Here is a 19,043-nt window from a genome sequence, read left to right as displayed (position 1 = left end):
TATTCTTATATACATTTTACACGGTCATCTTCTTTTCCCAAAACATTCATGGTCATTTCTTCTCCGCCATCACCACTCTCTCTGAAAAATTGAATAGTTGTTCCCTTCGATATTTATTATTTTTCTTTTTAATATATAACAATGACTAAACGGCGTTAGCTCAGTTGGTAAATAACTAATTTCAGTGTAATAAGATACACGAGTTCAAGTCTTATTGAGACATTTTTATTTTTATTTTTGTATTAAATAAAATCTTGAGCTTACAACCAATCACACAGAATGATAGAGAAAAAATATCACATTTGAAAGCGTAACAGAGTGTTTTACTTTAAAGAAATAGTATATAAATACGTGAAGAATATAAGACTATATCTTAAATAGTATATTAGACTCTCTATAAATAGTATAGTTCGCACTAGTCCGATGTATAGTTTATAGTTTATAGGTTTTAATTGTTCACAGTATTCAATACTTTTTGGCCATCTTTGATTTTAAATAATATAACCAAAATATGTTACCATTTGTAAATGCTTAGTTTGATAATAAGTACAAACCAATCTATACATAACAATGATACATTAACAAAACATACCAAATGTTTATTTACTGTGCAGCCACATTTCTATTCTACTTCGTCAAATAGAATGGATCACTACACATAACACACTGGAACTGAGTGACATGATGTAAAGCCGATGGAGTAATTAAGGAGAAGAATGAGGAGACGAATGAGAAAATATGATTTGCAGAAGAGCTGGTGCCGGAGTTGATGGAGGAGGAAAAGAAACCACCACAAAAGGTGCAGAAAAAAAGAGACAGTGGGATGAAGAGACATGGGTGACGACGGCAGTGGAGAGAAGGTTGTGGCAACGATGAAACAACTGGTGGTGATGGTAATCACATCAGATGGAATAATATAAACATAATATATATTGCATTGCATTTCATTTATATTCTTTATGTATACAATAGTATAGAACATAAAAAATGTTCATTTTCTCCGATCATTTTTACTAACTGACGGTGGCGTGTGTGTGACAGCAGCAAATAAAAATGTGCTTCTCTCAATGTCAAATACATAGGATGTGGGGGAAGTGAGTCCTGGAATGTGAATAAGAAAAAGAGGAAGAAAGTGAGGGGTTTGTGCTTTCACGGTGGTGTATATGACTCTGTGAGTTTCTGAGACCAAGGGAAAACGCATGAAGAACTTCAAGCCTCGTTCAGATGAAAAAGATTCAAAACAATTTCATTGTTTGTCTCCCCTCTGTTTTGGCTACAAACAAGATGAAACAGAGAAATGTCAGATATCTAACATAAAGTTACTTTGGGAGAATAGCTAAGGACCATATTTTACCTTTTATGGATACTAAATATTAATTAAATTTTTTTTCTTCGCAGGTTGCACAAGTTTCATACAAATATATTATGTTATTATTACATAAAATGCACGGTATATGCTATCAATTTAGATTATTTAGATAGAAAATGAATTATAACTTTTTGAGATATACGGTGTAATTTCCCTAAAATCTTTAACCCTTCTTCTTCTCCATTCTCTTTGACGAACACGAACCGGAGCTTGTCGCTGCCCTCGCCGTGTTTTTTTCCAATGAAGGTGATTCCGGCGAGACAGTGAGCTTTGGAAGAGACTGAAGCACTTTCTTCTTCAGTCTTTTGTTTGCCGCTTCAACATATGGTGGAGGAGATTGACTTGAACCGCCTTGTGATCCGGAGGATATGATAGAGTCAGACACATCGAGGATGACGATAAGTTGGTTTGGTTTAGATTTGTCATGGGGTTTCAAGGACCTCGATCGAGGTGGACAACCAAAGTTGAACCAATTTGGCTCATGTTGGTTTACTTTGAGTTACATTCCATCATGTTGTTTCTCTTTATAAACAAGCGATTAAAGCCTATGAATTCCATATCCTATGGTTCTTCTTAATAAGATGATCAATACTCATGTAGATTTCAATAGAAAAATTTCTCACTTTTGGTAGGAAAACGCTGATTATATCATTAAATATTCTAGATATGGAGGATGGTATACTCGAAGTTGTTTTCTTATTGGCAAGTTTCTCCAACAAAGGTGATTCTGGTGAGAATGCATATCTAGGACTAGGTGCAGAGAAGAGAAAATCGACGATGACGATAAAAACAAATCAAATGTGTGGTTATGCTTTGATTAGAGAAACCAGTTAAGAAAATCGAGACGATTAAATTAGTCTTTGTTGTTTGAGAGTTTTTAAAAATAAGGAATTGATGGATACTGGTTCTTGTTTGTATAAGAAATTTAAAAGTTTTATTTAAGGCAAAAATAAAAAAAATGAAAAAATGTCACACTAAGTATTCAAACTCTTGTAAGGTAGCACAACAAAATTAGATATTTACCAACTGAGTTTGTGCGACTAACTGAATATTAAGGCAAAGCGAATGTTTATATATGTAAAAGAAAACTCAGAAATTGTTTTTAGTGGTTGGCTATAAATATGTTATCAAAGTAGTTTTAAGTGTTATGGTAATATTTATTTATTGCTCATACACAAATTTGATTAACACAAGCAAGATATTTATTATATAAAAAAAGAGGTAGTCAAGTCAATTAGTTTTATCTCCTTTGTAAAAAGTGGAAAGTATTAAAAAAGTTATTCAGAATTAAACTGGTTTAAACATTAGATGAAAAATATATAAATAAATATGATGCTTTTAAGATTTACATTATTTACAAATCAAATAATTTTTCATATTCAGACATGTTTAAGATATAATGAATTGAGAACAAATTTTAACAACCAAGCTACATTGTTTCAGATTTTTAGAAAAAAATATGTTATTATCCAAATCGAATTTAAGTTGAAAACGAGGACAAATAATTTTTTATTGGTTAAAAATTTCACAAAAATAGTTAAAAATTTTAACAAAATTTATACTTAAATAATATGGCAGTTAGAATTTTGTTTTTGTTTTCTAGAATATCTATAATTATCCATATTATCTTTAGGTAACGATTTTATACCCCTATAAAAGCTTTGTTTCCTTTCATATTTCTTCATTCAAAAACCATTCTTCTAAGTAAATATGGTTTCTCTAAGGTTTCTTTTATGTTTTCTTTGTGTAAGTAGTGTCTATGCCACAATTGTTTCTCATGATGGCCGAGCCATTACCATTGATGGTCACCGCCGAGTTCTCCTTTCTGGTTCTATCCATTATCCTAGAAGCACTCCTGAGGTATTAATCTACCTTACATCAAACAATATGTGTGGTCCTAGTATTTTATGTTTGCTACTAATTATAATCGTTTTTTGTTAATATGTTTAGATGTGGCCGGATCTTATAAAAAAAGGTAAAGAAGGAGGTCTTGATGCGATCGAAACATATGTCTTCTGGAATGCGCATGAGCCTACTCGCCGTCAATATGATTTTTCTGGAAAATTAGATCTTATTCGATTCCTGAAAACCATTCAAGATGAAGGATTGTATGCTGTTCTTCGCATAGGACCATATGCATGTGCTGAGTGGAATTACGGGTAATATACTTAGAATGGATTTAGGTAGTCTCGTAAAGTGCAATATATACCAGTTTAATATATTTTGATAATAAGTTAGCTTCTTGTATGGTCATAGTGCGATTTTCCATATAATGTTTTGATCAATAAATGGTCCAATGAATTGATTTTATTAATCATTATACCAACACTTATATATCATAAATGTCAGTACTAGTCTTTTGATTATAATATATATTTTTAAGAAATTATTATAATGAGTTGGCTTCTTGTATGATGATATTACTGTTTCTCATGTAATATTTTTGACCTAGATTTTTTTTAATTATTGTAAACAGAGGATTCCCAGTGTGGCTGCACAACATGCCTGGAATGGTGTTCAGAACTACTAATAAAGCATATATGGTAATATTTTTTTTATCATATATGTAGTGTTATTTTCAATTTAATTTTATATGAATGATTTATGTATAGGATGAGATGCAAAACTTCACAACTATGATAGTAGACATGGTCAAGAAAGAAAAATTATTTGCATCACAAGGAGGCCCAATTATTCTTGCTCAAGTAAATCGATTTAATCTTTTAAATACATTATGTGGTGTTTCTTAATGTTATATACAATTCTTAACAGTATTTATTTTTTTGTTTTATTAATCTTGCAGATAGAAAATGAGTATGGAAATGTAATGGGACCCTATGGAGAATCGGGTAAAGCATACATTAAGTGGTGTGCAAACATGGCTCAGTCTCTTGATGTTGGTGTTCCATGGATAATGTGTCAACAAAATGATGCTCCTCAGCCTATGGTAATAAGCTCAGTCATAATGAGTATTTATTTAATATATTCAAAGGCTAATTATTTTAAATTGTTTCTACTTTTATAGTTGAATACATGTAATGGCTTTTACTGTGACAATTTTGTACCAAACAATCCCAACACTCCTAAGATGTGGACTGAGAACTGGACCGGATGGTAAGTTTTATTTTCAGTATGATTATATTCTTATTATTTTGTAAATATTTTATAATAATATTTATTGTCTTCTATTTGTTTAGGTTTAAGCAATGGGGTGGTAAAAATCCTCATAGAACAACCGAAGATGTTGCATTTTCTGTTGCAAGATTCTTCCAAAGAGGAGGAACTTTTAATAATTATTATATGGTAAAAATATAATAATGAAATTTAACTTATTTATTAAAATAAGCTCACACAAAATCGACATTAACTAGAAAGAGTAATTGAAATGTTTTTTATCATTGTAGTACCATGGAGGCACGAACTTTGACAGAACCGCAGGTGGTCCATACATCACAACTTCATATGATTATGATGCTCCCCTTGACGAATATGGTAAATTTTAAGTATATTCATATACAAAAATATTTTAGAAGTTTCTATTTTTACTTACATGGGAAATCTATTAGGTAATTTGAGTCAACCAAAATACGGGCATTTGAAACAACTTCATGATGTTCTTCACTCTATAGAGAAAACTCTCACATACGGAAACATCTCCACCATTGACTTTGGAAACTCTGCATCGGTAATATTCTTGTTATTTTTTTATCAGTATATTCTTGAAATAATTACTTATCATGAAAATATTACATAGGCAACAATTTATAAAACCGAAGAAGGATCAAGCTGCTTTTTTGGAAATGGAAATGAAAATTCAGATGCAACAATTAGTTTCCAAGGAGAATCTTACGTTGTCCCGGCTTGGTCAGTTACCATTTTACCGGATTGCAAAAATGAGGCTTATAACACTGCCAAGGTTTTTTATTTAAAATTTTCTTCTGTGGACTTTAAATTTTCATACTAACAACCATTATTCATTCAAAGTTGTAACCAAAGTTTATTTTTTGTTGGTTTTATATTTTCAGATTACCACTCAGACTTCAATGATGGTTAAGAAACCAAATGAAGCTGAGGATACCCCTTCAACTCTGAAATGGTCATGGAGACCAGAGAACATGGACAACTTTCTTTTGAAAGGAAAAGGAGAATCTACACAGACACAACTATTTGATCAGAAAGTAGTCACCAATGACCAAAGTGATTATCTATGGTACATGACTACCGTTAAGTTTAAAAAACGAGATCCGTTTGTGGGTAAAACCATGTCTCTTCGCATCAACAGTACTGCTCATGTCCTTCACGTTTTTGTCAATGGAAACATTATTGGTAAGTAACTCTTATATATGTTTTACAAATCTCAATAGCACCAACTTACCAAAAAGTCTTTGATTTATATTTGTAGGTTATCAACACGCTGAGAATGGAAAATTTAACTATGTATTTGAGAAAGATGTGAAGTTTAAATCTGGTCGTAATGTCATTGCTCTTCTTAGTATAACTGTGGGACTTGCGGTAAGTTCTTAGATATTATTTATCTCGTATTTATTTTTAAAGTTAAATCTCTTTTTTTTTTTTTACATTTTAACTGAAAATAAAAAATCTTGACAATTTTTTTTGATAGAACTATGGTGCTTTCTTTGAAAGTAAGCCGGCTGGAATCACTGGACCCATTTTTATTACTGGAATAAATGGTGATGAATCTATAGTTAAGGACTTGTCTGCTCATAAATGGAGCTATAAAACCGGTTTAAATGGGTTTGACAACCAACTCTTTAGAACGGAAGCAATGTCTAAATGGTCAGTTGAAAATGTACCGTTTAACCGAACCATGACTTGGTATAAGGTAAACAGATGTTATTATATATAAGATAACAAACCAAACACTTGTTGATTCAATATCAAATCAAATCATTCCATTTTTTCATTCAGGCTACATTCAAGTCTCCCTTGGGAAATGATCCAGTTGTTGTCGATCTTATGGGACTTGGAAAAGGTACAGCTTGGGTCAATGGAAACAACATTGGGCGTTATTGGCCGTCATTCATTTCAAGCGAAAATGGTTGTGATGCAAAATGTAATTATAGAGGTGCTTATCATGCTGAAAAATGTCTGACCAATTGTGGAGAACCCACACAAAGATGGTACGTGTTCCACATCTTATTTGGTTCTAGAATAAAATATGTTAATGTTTAACCTGAGAAATCTTTACATAGATTTTGTTGCTTTGTTATTTTCTTGAACAGGTACCATGTTCCTCGTTCTTTCTTGAATGCAGAAGGAGATAACACACTAGTTTTGTTTGAAGAGATGGGAGGAAACCCATCGCTTGTCAGTTTCCAAACTACTAGAGTAGGAAGTGTTTGTGCTAACGTCTACGAGAAAACAATTATTGAGCTTTCATGCAACAGAAAACCCATTTCTGCCATCAAATTTGCATCCTTTGGTAACCCAGATGGCAATTGTGGATCTTTTGAAAAAGGAACTTGTGAATCAAGTAAAAACACGGCTGATATTCTCACACAAGAATGTGTTGGAAAAGAGAAATGTTCCATTGATGTCTCAACAGAAAAGTTTGGTGCACCAGATTGCAGTGGTGCTCCTAGAAGGCTCGCTGTCGAAGCTATATGTTAAATGGTTTTCTAGATTTATGGTGTTTTCTTTATCATATTTCCAAATTATGCTATATATTTTTTCAAAGATTTATTTCTTTTAATATTTATTGGTGGTTTTTTTATTCAATAAAAGAACATATTCTTATATACATTTTATTTTCCCAAAACATTCATGGTCATTTCTTCTCCGCCATCATCACTCTCTCTGAAAAATTGAATAGTTGTTCCCTTCGATATTTATTATTTTTCTTTTTAATATATAACAATGACTAAACGGCGTTAGCTCAGTTGGTAAATAACTAATTTCAGTGTAATAAGATACACGTGTTCAAGTCTTATTGAGACATTTTTATTTTTATTTTTGTATTAAATAAAATCTTGAGCTTACAACCAATCACACAGAATGATAGAGAAAAAATATCACATTTGAAAGCGTAACAGAGTGTTTTACTTTAAAGAAATAGTATATAAATACGTAAAGAATTTAAGACTATATCTAAAATAGTATGTTAGACTCTCTATAAATAGTATAGTTTGCACTAGTCCGATGTATAGTTTATAGTTTATAGGTTTTAATTGTTCATAGTATTCAATACTTTTTGGCCATCTTTGATTTTAAATAATATTACCAAAATATGTTATTATTTGTAAATGCTTAGTTTGATAATAAGTACAAACCAATCTATTCATAAGAATGATACATTAACAAAAAATACCAATTGTTTATTTACTGTGCCGCCACATTTCTATTCTACTTCGTCAAATAGAATGGAACACTACACATAACACACTGGAACTGAGTGACATGATGTAAAGCCAATGGAGTAATTAAGGAGAAGAATGAAGAGACACATGAGAAGATATGATTTGCAGAAGAGCTGGTGCCGGAGTCGATGGAGGAGGAAAAGAAACCACCACAAAAGGTGCAGAAGAAAAAGAGACAGTGGGATGAAGAGTAATGGGTGACAACGGCTTTGGAGAGAAGGTTGTGGCAACGATGAAACAACCGATGGTGATGGTAGTCGCATCAGATGGAATAATATAGACATAATATATATTGCATTGCATTTCATTTATATTCTTTATGTATACAATAGTATAGAACATAAAAAATGTTCGCACTAAGATGTGGAGGCAGTGGAGAGAAGGTTGTGCAACGATGAAACAACTGGTGATGGTGATAGTCGTTGTGCTGATCAGATGGAATAATATAAACATAATATATATTGCATTGCATTCATTTCTATTCTATATGTATACAATAGTACAGAACATATAAAATGTTCATTTTCTCCGATCATTTTTACTAACGGTTGCATGTATGTAACAGCAGCAAAACAAAAGGTGCTTTTCTCCATGTCAAATACATAGAATGTGGAGGAAATGAGTCCTAGAATTTGAATAAAAAAAAAGAGGAAGAAAGTGAGGGGTTTGTGCTTTCAAATTTGCTAAACATTAGTAGCGTGAATGTTAGGAAATTGGCAACACAATATTCGTTTCAAATCAACTCTGGTGCGCCTAAAGCGTACGTCCGATGATCAGATATATCAAATATATTCATATCTACAGTATCACACCAACATAATTCAAAATTGCGATACCAAGCGATGAGAAAGTAAGTTACACAACAATAGTACAAGAATTTAAACGTTTCTTTTCCTATTTTGTTGTTAATTTAATATGGTTTTTTCTTTAACTCAACCTTTTTTTCTTAGCCTCATCCACTTTTTTCTTAGTTTCAGTCTCTTTTTTCTTAGCTTCAGCTTTTTTTTTTTCTTAGCTTCAACCTTTTTTTCCTTATCCTCAGCAGTTTTTTTCTTAACTTCAGCCTTCTCCTTTCTCATAAACGCAGCATCTGCCTGCGCTGCTTTTTTCTTCTCATCGGCTTCCTCACCCTTAACAATACACTTGCGCCTGCAGCCGCGTCCACAGGCTGGATCCTTAGCAGCCTTATCATCCTTAGTAGCCTTATCATCCTTAATAGCCTTTGCAGGAAAAATTAGTAGGAAATCAAGAGGCCGCATATCAGTAGCTTTATCGACACTACCAAACTCCTCAACCAAAGCCCTTTTCACCCCTGATTCCTTTTCAAGCTCCTTGGCCAAATTCTTTTTCGGTCCAGGAGTCGCAGCTACAAACGCTGGACTATTGACAAACTTCTGATGCGTTCGAACCACCGGTGATGCTTTCGATAAAGAGTTATCTGATAATGGTGGAGAGGGGTTATCATGTTTTCGAGAATTTTCCCAATCCCCAGATCTTTCAGAAGCTCCTCCAGTAAAGCATTCACCCCGTCATCAATGGTCTTTTGGTCCATCAATGGTCTGTTCCGGTCTAACTCGTAAGCTTCCAACCGTGAGTCAACCTGATCAAATTTTCTGTAAATAATATCCAGAGTACTCACAATGGTCGTTAGTGTCGCTTTGTTCTCCAACTCCAACTCTTTGCTACCTTCCTTCTCGCTAGAACCCTTTCCCGCTGCATCAGCTTCAGACTCATTCTGTGTCTTAACTTTCTTCTGCTTCTTAGTGGGTGGCTCAGCTTCTGACAAAACTCCAACCTTCATTCTCTTCTTCTCATTCCCATTCCCCTTCCCCTTTGCATTCCCCTGCACTTCCCACAAACCTTTCACAAATCTATCTGAATGTATGTCTGTTATCAACCTAACGAGTTGTGGATCGTCATCTTAACCCGACCAAATAGGAATCATCTCTTCAATTGAGTCCTTCAAAACCATTCTCCTCACATGCACCTGCAACACCAGGTTATAACAAAACTCAGCCTCCAAACTAACACAAAACTCAGCCATCAATTAAAATAATACAGCCATGATTTAACACATAACTCAGACATCAACTAAAATAATTCAGCCGTAATTTAACACATAACTCAGCCATTAAGTAACTCCGAACTCAGCCATCAAATAAATTAAGTCAGCGTGAAATCTTACCTCGCCATGCTTTTTGATTTTGGTAGACAGCAATTTATCAATGCTTGCACGTGTACGATTTCCACCCCATCGCAAAAGCGGAACGTCTTTGTTATTGATCACTCTCCCAAAAATCTCACCGAAGCATGTGACGGATTCATAAGCCTAAATCAATAACGCGTCCTTCATGCCGCTTATTGTGTATAAACCTCCATCTGGAGCCAACGTTTTAATAGAGTCAATTAGAACTTCGTATGCAGTCCGACCCCATGGATACGACCCATGGCTTCATCGTCGAATACCTTTATTGCACTTTGAAAGGGTATCCTTGAATTGTGATGCAAACAATAGACTCCCATGGCTTGAAGAAGTAGCAGTCCCAACCACTTGCGCTTTTCAAAACTCTAACGCGGACAGAACGCTAATGCTGCCTTCAGTTCATCTAACTTTGGTCTCATCCCAAGCGGCACCTTCAACTCCCCCCCCCAAAACTCGTTGTATTGACCAGGATCAAATTTTTTTGTTGGCAATGGACATGTGTTTAGCCCAGTGATCTCACCAAACTCGAGCAAGCTAAACCCGATAGCCTCATCAGCCACGAGACATCATATCTCCTTCTTTATAACTCGCAGCTGTCTACACAGTAGATAGCGCACGGTCCTACCAGCCCACATGCTTTCGCGTTCAGCTAGCCTAGCAACTACTCCAATGGGAGAGTTCACCAGTTCTTCTTACACATCAAGTCCTATTGTTTCTCTAACGTGGAGGAAATGCCCTGGATGAAAATTGTGATTAATAAATTTACCATCTAGGTTAGAAGACCCTTCAGGATAAAATCTTGGTGGGTAATCCCCTGATTTAACTTCAGCAGCATCCATCTGATCATATAACCAAACAATAAAATCAGCCACAACAAAACAGTAACTCAACTGCATCATAAGAGTAACACAGTCATAACATAATATTAGATTATTCACGACACAAATATAACTCAGCCATAACATAACCATAACTCAGCCGCAGCAAAACCCTAACTCAGACGCAACGAAACCCCCAACAAAACAAAATCACAGCCGCAACACAACCCTATCTCAGTCGCAACAAAATATAAATCAGATGAAATATAATACATAACTGACCCACAAACTCAACAAAACACAATATATAACGTCGTGATATCCTACCGGAAAGACGAACTCGTAGATAAGAATGCGGCGAAGACGGCGGCGAAGACGATTTCGTACAAACGAGTTCAGAATTCTGATTTCGGGTACGATGATAACAGAGAAAACAGAGTACAACGACAGAGAGCTATTTCGACGAAGAGGAAGTTAACACAGACAATGTCGATGATGAAGAGTGGGAGTATCCTCGCGGTTCCTTCTTCGACGCTTCCTTCTTCGAGACGAGAAAACAATGTTCTTAGTTAGTTTTTTTTTTAAACTTCGATTTAGTTAACTCAAGAGAAGAGATGGTTTAGTTTATATTGTGGTGGTGATGTGTAATTTTAATTAGTGATGCATATTAGTTGTTTAAAAATAATTTCAATTTTTTAAAAAAATAACCAAAGGCCCTTACAGTCATTTATATAGGTGTCGAAACATTCTAGTCATTTAAAAAAAATGTTCAAACACTCTAGTAATAAACCAACTTTTCTTATACATTCTAGTCATTTTCTCTTCTTTTTATTCAACTCTCGCATACCCGATTTTATTTCCATATTATCTTGTACTGATAACTAGTAGAGTTTTTCGTACTTGGAATTTGTATTATCCAATAACCAAACTTTCATTAATTGGCTTTGTGATCCCGGTTTTTCGTTCTATGATCAATTCATCGTCATTTAGCCTAAGCCAACATCGTTTTACTTGACAATGGACATTTTAGTACTTTGAGAAAATCGTTTTCTTTATTCATTTCTTAAACAATGACAAATGTTTCAACATTTAGAAAAATAAAGTTACATTACATCAAAAACCTCTTCCGACATACTTTTATAGTAACAAAAATATTCAAGAGTGAATTGTTACACTAGTCTTCTTCAACATCTCGCTGAACGATGCCTCTGACGTTAATGGCCCTCTGTTCCCCGCTGCTCGGTTTGATTTCACAAAATCGTAAATTTAATTGGGAAAAGATACTTTATACTCTCGGTAAGTAATGTATTTTCTCTTTTCTATTGAATTATGATTATATATTGGGATAATTTGCTTAAAAACCAAGGAAGATGGAGAAATTAGAAATTTGCCAATAACAGTAAAAGTTTGATGTGTATGAAGACAAACGCTAGAGTGAAAGACGCAACTGCCCCTAATACTTGACGAATCGATTTCCAGAACCTAGATGATGTACACCTATAAGCTGACAGCGGGATTTATGTAGATTTGGAAAGATTATAAAAATATTTTGTTTAGATTTGATAAACTTTTCTCGGTAAAAAATATAATCGAAATTACACCAAACCCACATCTTCTTTCATTGCCGACGTCTTTCTCTTCATCTTCTTTCCTCTTTTTCCTAAGAAATCTAAACAAAATTGAAGAAGAACATGAGTTCCAAATAATTCATGAGTTCATCTGGTTATTTCTCCATGCGTTCATGAGGTGGTGGATGCGGCGGAAGAAAACCACTCCTTTTGTCAAGAAGATGAGAGGAGGACCTACTGGTTCTAGCAAAAGGCAAAAGCTTCAAGCTTTAGGTAAATTTATATACATTTCTTTAAATGGAATCTTCTTCTTCGTCGTGTGATGGAACTAGAAAGTTACGGTGGATTGGATCTCCTCTGTCAATTGCTATCTACCTTCTTGAATTTTTATTTATTTAAGAGGTCTCTTTATCTTCTTGAAATTGCTTATAAAAGCTTGTTTAATTTTTGTTGAATCTATTTGACATTTTTTGTTTCACTATAATCATAGTTTTTTTTCAGTTTAATTTGTTCAATGTTTTGAAGAAGAAGAGTCAATGCGTCCATTTTGGCGAGGGAAGTGGAAGAAAAACCAGACTGAAGAATAGCAGCCTAAGGCCAAAAAACATTGGATTGGCCTTTCTATTGTGATACAAATGTATATACTTAAGTTTAAGCAAGAATGTCTGTTGGGTATAGTCCTCGGTTACAGAAAAGCTTAGCATGGTTAAGTTTATTTTTGGTTTGAAAATCTTTCTTGTAACCGATGAGGGATTATGTTTACAGAACCGGTTATAAGAAATTTTAGCATTGTTTGCTTTCTTGTTGGCGTGTTAAAATTTCTTGTAACCAATAATATAATAAAATATCATGTAATGAAATTGTCTTATTGTCAAATTGTTTTCTATAACATTTAACTTTTGTAAGATAGCATCTTCAAGTTTTTGCAAGTGAGATTAGACATGAACTGCCATATATCACCTTCGTTTGGTACAAACATTAAGAAACTGTCATATATCAGACCAATCCCCACGAAAATCTCAGATTCTCAAACAAGATCATGTGTTCTCTCTCATGAAGTTCATCATGTTTTGTTCTTCTGCATCCGCAAAATTCCCGGATCACTCATACTATCGAAACTACGGATCACTCCGACGATCAAGACTATACATCTCATCCCACCTCCAGAACCCTAGGATTTCGATTGAAGGCAGAAATTGGGTCCCGTTACTCTTACAAAGAAGGATATAATAATATGATAATTAGCTAGCTAACAAAATTTATTCATGGTTACATAACAAATTATACAAGAAATATTTTGTGTAGCAGGGCAAATATCTTTAGAAATCAAAGTGAGAAAAATGTATTTTGATATTTTTGAACACATGTGTGAGCACAAATTATGAGATAATATAAGTATCAAATAAGTTTGGCCAGCTAACAAATATATGTTTTCGTTTATTAATTTGCTTAACGATCTACTAAAATTTTCTTGATGTAAACATTATAAAAATACAAAATTAAGTCTGCTGGCTAAATCAATTATTTTCCTGTCTAATATTTTGTCAAGCTGGTAAACCTCTTTATAAAAATCTAAAGAAGCAATCAAGTAATGTATTAGTTTTGTCCTAAAGAGAATGAGAGAGTGAAAGGAATAATTTAGCTATTACCATATTTTTATCCATAATCCAATTATGAAATTTAATTAACCGGCCAACAATGTTTTGTATCGTTTCTAGTATATTACATAACCACCTACAATTTTGGAGTACAAACTGTGGAGTTTCACAACTCTCTAACTAAACACTTAAACATACTACTAGAAAAGCATTTTACTAGACATCAAATTGTTTCTGGTTCGATAAGATTGAAAACCATTGCTTAAACACACATCTATGGTCTCACTCTCTTCCGAGAATGTCTCTTTCTCTATTACATGGACTGTTTTGACTATGCTGGTTCCTACTTTGTCCCACCCAAATGTCAGCTGAATCATCCATGATGGTAACATGTTAGTTATATGAAGTTTAACCTTAAAAATTAGAAATGTCATTGGTAAATTGTATTAGACAAAATTGACTAACATGTAAATTACTGTGATTATTATTGTACATGTTGGTGTGTAACCGGCTAAAATATTATGTGTTCTTTTAAACATTTTATTAGCTTCAACAAAATGAAACACAAATACTTGAAAATGTTATTATCCAAATAAAACCTTCACAACTCAGCTAAAAATAATCTTAGCTATAAAAAGAACATTAGACGGCTAACTAAACACAGAACAACAAAACGTTCGACCTACAACATTGTGACTTTTAGCAGCCTGGAGATGATGAATCGACCAAAACGTCCGGAGTAAGAGGGCTTTTCACCAAACTAAACAAGCTTCCCAAACGGTGAGCCTCTGACGGTATCTACTTCTTCAGGATCGAGAGCGTTGAGGATTTGCCTAATGGCATAGGGTTTGTGGTACGGCGTTACCCTAACTCCGACTGGCTCATGGCCCACCGCAAAAAAACGGTCTGAAATGCGGAGAGGTGGAGCTGAGAGTTAGTCTCTTTCCATTTTGTTACTGATTTTGTAGAAAGTAAGGTTTGGTAATGAACTTCGATGATAGTGATAAGAGAGAGATAGAAGATTGTAAGGAGAGAGATAGAAGATACTATGGAAGAAGAGGAAGATTGTATCAGAGAATGAGATTTCGGTAAGTGAAGATACTACGAGAGAAGAGGAAGATTTACTAAATCAATTAGGATCTCTTTACATTAAAAACTGACAAAATCCCGAACTGCGTACTTCATATTTTTTATCTTAGATTTTGTATTCTCACGCCGAATGAAACATATAGGGGTAGCGGTGTTCAAGAAAATTATGAACAGTGACTATAAATATGTCTTTTGGTATGATGTTAAATATCGTATAATACGTTGGTACACGTCCTAATTTCTCTTATATATTTATATCAAGTCTCTTCCAAATTTGCAGATATAATAGATGAACACTAAGAGGACTATATACAATTTCATCAGTCTGGACATTGTTCTCCAACCAGATTTTTTATTATTGTACTGTCTCTTTGTTTTTAATCCATCTCAAATACCTTTTTCTTGGTATATGTCTCTATGTAATCTATTTACTTATTTCAGTTTTATTTTTATTTGGGATGAAAAGGGTCAACGCGTTAGAAAGCGGTTTTGGATAGAAGTTTATAAAAATGTTGATGAGGAGTCTAATCAGAATTCAGTAACGTGTACAGATAAAAAACGATTAAAATCAAGTCTGTGTATTTAATTATGTTTCATTCTATTAAAAAAGCAAGAGGACCTTGTGGTTGAGTGATAAATAGACGAACTTAGAACGCTAACACGATTCACATTCGATTTACCAACTGCGCAAAATTAAATCCCATTATTAGCATTTCTGCAGCTCTTGTTTGCTTTACAAGAATAAACTTACGAGGGCGTTGGGCTGCTCTGTTTTTAGCTATAAGATTTTTCTTTTCCAGCTTTAAACATGAAAAGTTGCACACATTATTATTTTTTGAATAAATTTAACACTATATTAAAAAAAATCATATTGTTCATGGACTAAAAGATTTTGCTTTAGGCGGATTTGAATATCCGAAAAGAAAAAAAATTATTCATGGACTGTACTTTGTATTGGGAATTAGTGGCATTTCCATACACAGAGGATACTCCGAGGTTAAAAAATGTCTTATGATTGAAATTGGTCTATCACAAAGCTATATCATTGAGATCAAACCAAATGGGCATTGCATTTACCGAGCAATAGAAAGCCAGCTTTCTACTGAAATTCTATTGTTCGTTAATGTTTCTTGGCTTTCAAGGATCAACTCCAATTTTCAAACGAGAATCATATATAATATGGATTAATATTTTGTTTTTCTTTTCCAACAAATTTAATTTAAGGTACATTTTCTTGCAATCTTATGCAAGATTGTTTTTTTTTTTTTTTGAGAAAATCTTATGCAAGATTGTTTGTCATATTATCTGAATAAATATATATCCAAATTCACTATCTTCTTATTTTTATTCATAACTATTCAGATATATTAATTTTTGTTCAGTAGTATTATTACCATTCTAATCAAAATTTGATCCAAAGTCATACAAATATTTCAAATTTAGAACGCTATAGTATTAACACTAGTATGTCCATGTATAGCATGGATCACAATACTAGTATTTAATATTCCCATGTTGCCGATGGCGTCAATATTACCAATCCCACAGTCGTCATCTTTGAAAAGTAAACAGTTGAATATAATCAGTTTAACAAGATAACACTGGGTCAATGTAATCCAAGTGTCATGATCCACGTTACAACACTTGAATACGCTTCCTCTTTTTTATTTTTTTTTTTTTTTTTTTTTTTTTTTTTTTTTTGTCAACTTCTTTGTATTAAAGCCCGCAGGCTAAATTTACAAACAGTATCAAGCCCAAATTAATACAATCAGCCCAACGAAAACCAGACTTTAAGATAAACATTAGTGCATGAAGGACACGCGTCCTCTGTCGTGGCATCGATTCCAGAAACGAAGTGCAGAAAGCGGCACCGGATCATCGCCGGACGGAACACCATCTCCAGCCTCGTCTCGCTTGAAACTGCTTGTTGCTCCTCCTTCCTTCATCGCCGTCGATTCATAAAGATCTTTTCTCTGATCACTAGACGTTAACCCATGAAAAGCATCAGAGAGACACGAACACAAAACTTTGCCGGAACACTTTCCAAAAAGGAAGCTCCGTTTCATCTAGCTCTGCACCGAGTCTTCTTAGCTTATACAAATCTTAGGTCTTGATCTTTGAGGAGACTCCACTTATTCATGAAGCGAAGATTGATTCCTATAATAAATCAAGCACCAAGCTTGCTAGCAAAGAGAGAAAACAATCCTCAGAATCAAACGGTAAGAACAGAGTTGCAGAACTAAAGAAGGAGAAAGCTTAACACAACATAAAACTTTAACACCTAATCGCCACTGCGAAAACGAAAATTCCGCAACCGGAAAAGAAAATCGCCGAGCGAAAGTAAAGATTTACAACAAAAAACAAAATATAGTTCTCTCCCCTTCTAATTAAACTCTATCCTCTGAAAGATTTGAGTTTGGTAAGAGGCATAGAGTTTCGAGAGAGAAACCTCTCTCTAAGAGAGGAGAGAGAAGCTTTTATCATCCACACACGTCCTCTTTTTTATTTAAATACATTAACTTATGAATTTTTTTTTTATTTTTTGATAAAGCATTAATTTATGAACATAATAAATGAGATGCAATGAGCTAATAATCCAAGTCGTGAAGAACAAGAAAAATGGAAGAGGAGGAGGAGTCGTGGATCATACCCGGGTTGACGGACGACGTAGCGGCGCTCTGCCTATCACGATTGCCCGTGCTCACACTTTCTTGTCCTTTCTCAGGTCTGCCGGCGATGGAAGACATTCCTCAGGAGCGAGGAACTCAACGCCGTTAGAAAGTTGACCGGGAGGATGGAGGAGTTCATATGTGTGTTCTGATGGAAGATAAGCCTGGCACAATCGTGTACTGGGAAGTTTTCGACAGCTCTGGGAACAAATTGGGACGGATCCGGGATCCCTGACGTCCCTAACCCATAAGAATGTGACTGCTAGCTGACTTTGAAACCACTGACTTGCCCCGGCTATGTTTAACTCATCTTAGTGTCATATAACTAAAAAACAACGAGGTTAAGGATTAACCAAGTAGGTGTTTGTTGCAAAGACAAGTACCTGACAAAAAAAAAAAGAACTCTTAACGACAATACCAAAAGAAAGCTTCATCATTACTCTTCAAGAAAAAAACTTCTTGGTAAAACTCGAAGCAGACTCAACATGTAAAACCAATACCCAACAACGATGTTCAAACATTATTTTTGTTAAAGAAGGTCAAGACATAGACCATCTAACATATGTCCATTATAATTTATAAATTACTATGCGTCTCTTCTGCCTTACTCATTTTTGACTCCACTGGTACAGCTTTCCGTGTTGCTGGCTGCAGGCGAATATGATGCATCTGATATATGTTTAAATTTTTGTTTAGTTTGGTTTGGATTTTTTCTTATTGTTTGGGTTCTGGATCTTTATTGAGTTAGTGTTACTTTGACATTTTTTTTCTCTGTGATTATGGAGGTTTTATGTTTAGATTATGTATTTTGCTTTAGTTTGGTTAATATTAAGATAAAAATATAGTTGTAAATGAAATAATAGAAAATAGTTTAAAATAATAAAATAACGAAAGTTTATATTATTTTTAGCTGTGAATAAATTAAATATTTAAAATACATTTATATTTTTTTACTTATTTCTTTATTTTCGTTTTGCAATTTTTTGAACAATAAAATAGATTATCAAACTTCAAATGATGATGGTTAGTGTGAAAAGGATTAGATAGTGTATAATTAGAAAATAGTGAGCCAAATTGCAATAATCTAAAAGAAGAAAGATTTAAAATGTAAAAAGAGGACACATGTCAACAAACTTCTCTTCTACATGTCATAAGAAGAGAGAAATGTCTATTATATATATATAGATTTGTTCAATACTAATTGTGATAAGAAATGTTTGTGTTTACTTGTTTCTTAGATTTAAACTAGATTTGGACCCGCGCAACCGCGCGGGTATTAATTTTCATTTTTATCTACATAGACATTTTATTTTTATGTCAAGAATGATATATATTCAAATGTGTATATAGAT

At 33.8% G+C, this 19,043-nt stretch overlaps 1 protein-coding gene, 1 long non-coding RNA gene and 1 pseudogene across 2 annotated transcripts; all 3 read left to right on the top strand.

Moving 5' to 3' along the window:
* Window positions 1–738: 738 nt before the first annotated feature.
* On the top strand, window positions 739–10,042 carry LOC125575671 (annotated as a pseudogene).
* Window positions 4,458–7,000, top strand: LOC125576123 (beta-galactosidase 15-like). The gene is made up of 10 exons (XM_048735497.1): window positions 4,458–4,483; window positions 4,567–4,672; window positions 4,774–4,861; window positions 4,936–5,054; window positions 5,124–5,285; window positions 5,395–5,695; window positions 5,772–5,881; window positions 5,991–6,212; window positions 6,299–6,510; window positions 6,613–7,000. The coding sequence occupies exons 1-10, from the start codon at window positions 4,458–4,460 to the stop codon at window positions 6,998–7,000; spliced, it is 1,734 nt and encodes a 577-aa protein (XP_048591454.1).
* Window positions 10,043–10,386: 344 nt separating the features above from the next.
* On the top strand, window positions 10,387–13,226 carry LOC106356327. The gene is made up of 2 exons (XR_007314868.1): window positions 10,387–12,608; window positions 12,837–13,226. It is a non-coding gene; the product is annotated as an uncharacterized LOC106356327 (long non-coding RNA).
* The last annotated feature ends 5,817 nt before the right edge of the window (window positions 13,227–19,043 follow it).

This window comes from Brassica napus, chromosome A7, assembly GCF_020379485.1.
Source record: "Brassica napus cultivar Da-Ae chromosome A7, Da-Ae, whole genome shotgun sequence".
In the NCBI taxonomy this organism is placed as follows: Eukaryota; Viridiplantae; Streptophyta; class Magnoliopsida; order Brassicales; family Brassicaceae; genus Brassica; species Brassica napus.
Note: the sequence above shows the minus strand (reverse complement) of the source record. Positions and strands in the feature narration are given on the sequence as shown.

Excerpts from the sequence above, each read along its gene's own strand:
- LOC125576123 (XM_048735497.1), top strand. The coding sequence starts at position 4,458 with ATGTGGACTGAGAACTGGACCGGATG. Across the intron at positions 4,673-4,773 it reads CTTTTAATAATTATTATATG|TACCATGGAGGCACGAACTT; the intron begins GTAAAAATATAA and ends TTATCATTGTAG. Across the intron at positions 5,055-5,123 it reads ACTTTGGAAACTCTGCATCG|GCAACAATTTATAAAACCGA; the intron begins GTAATATTCTTG and ends AATATTACATAG.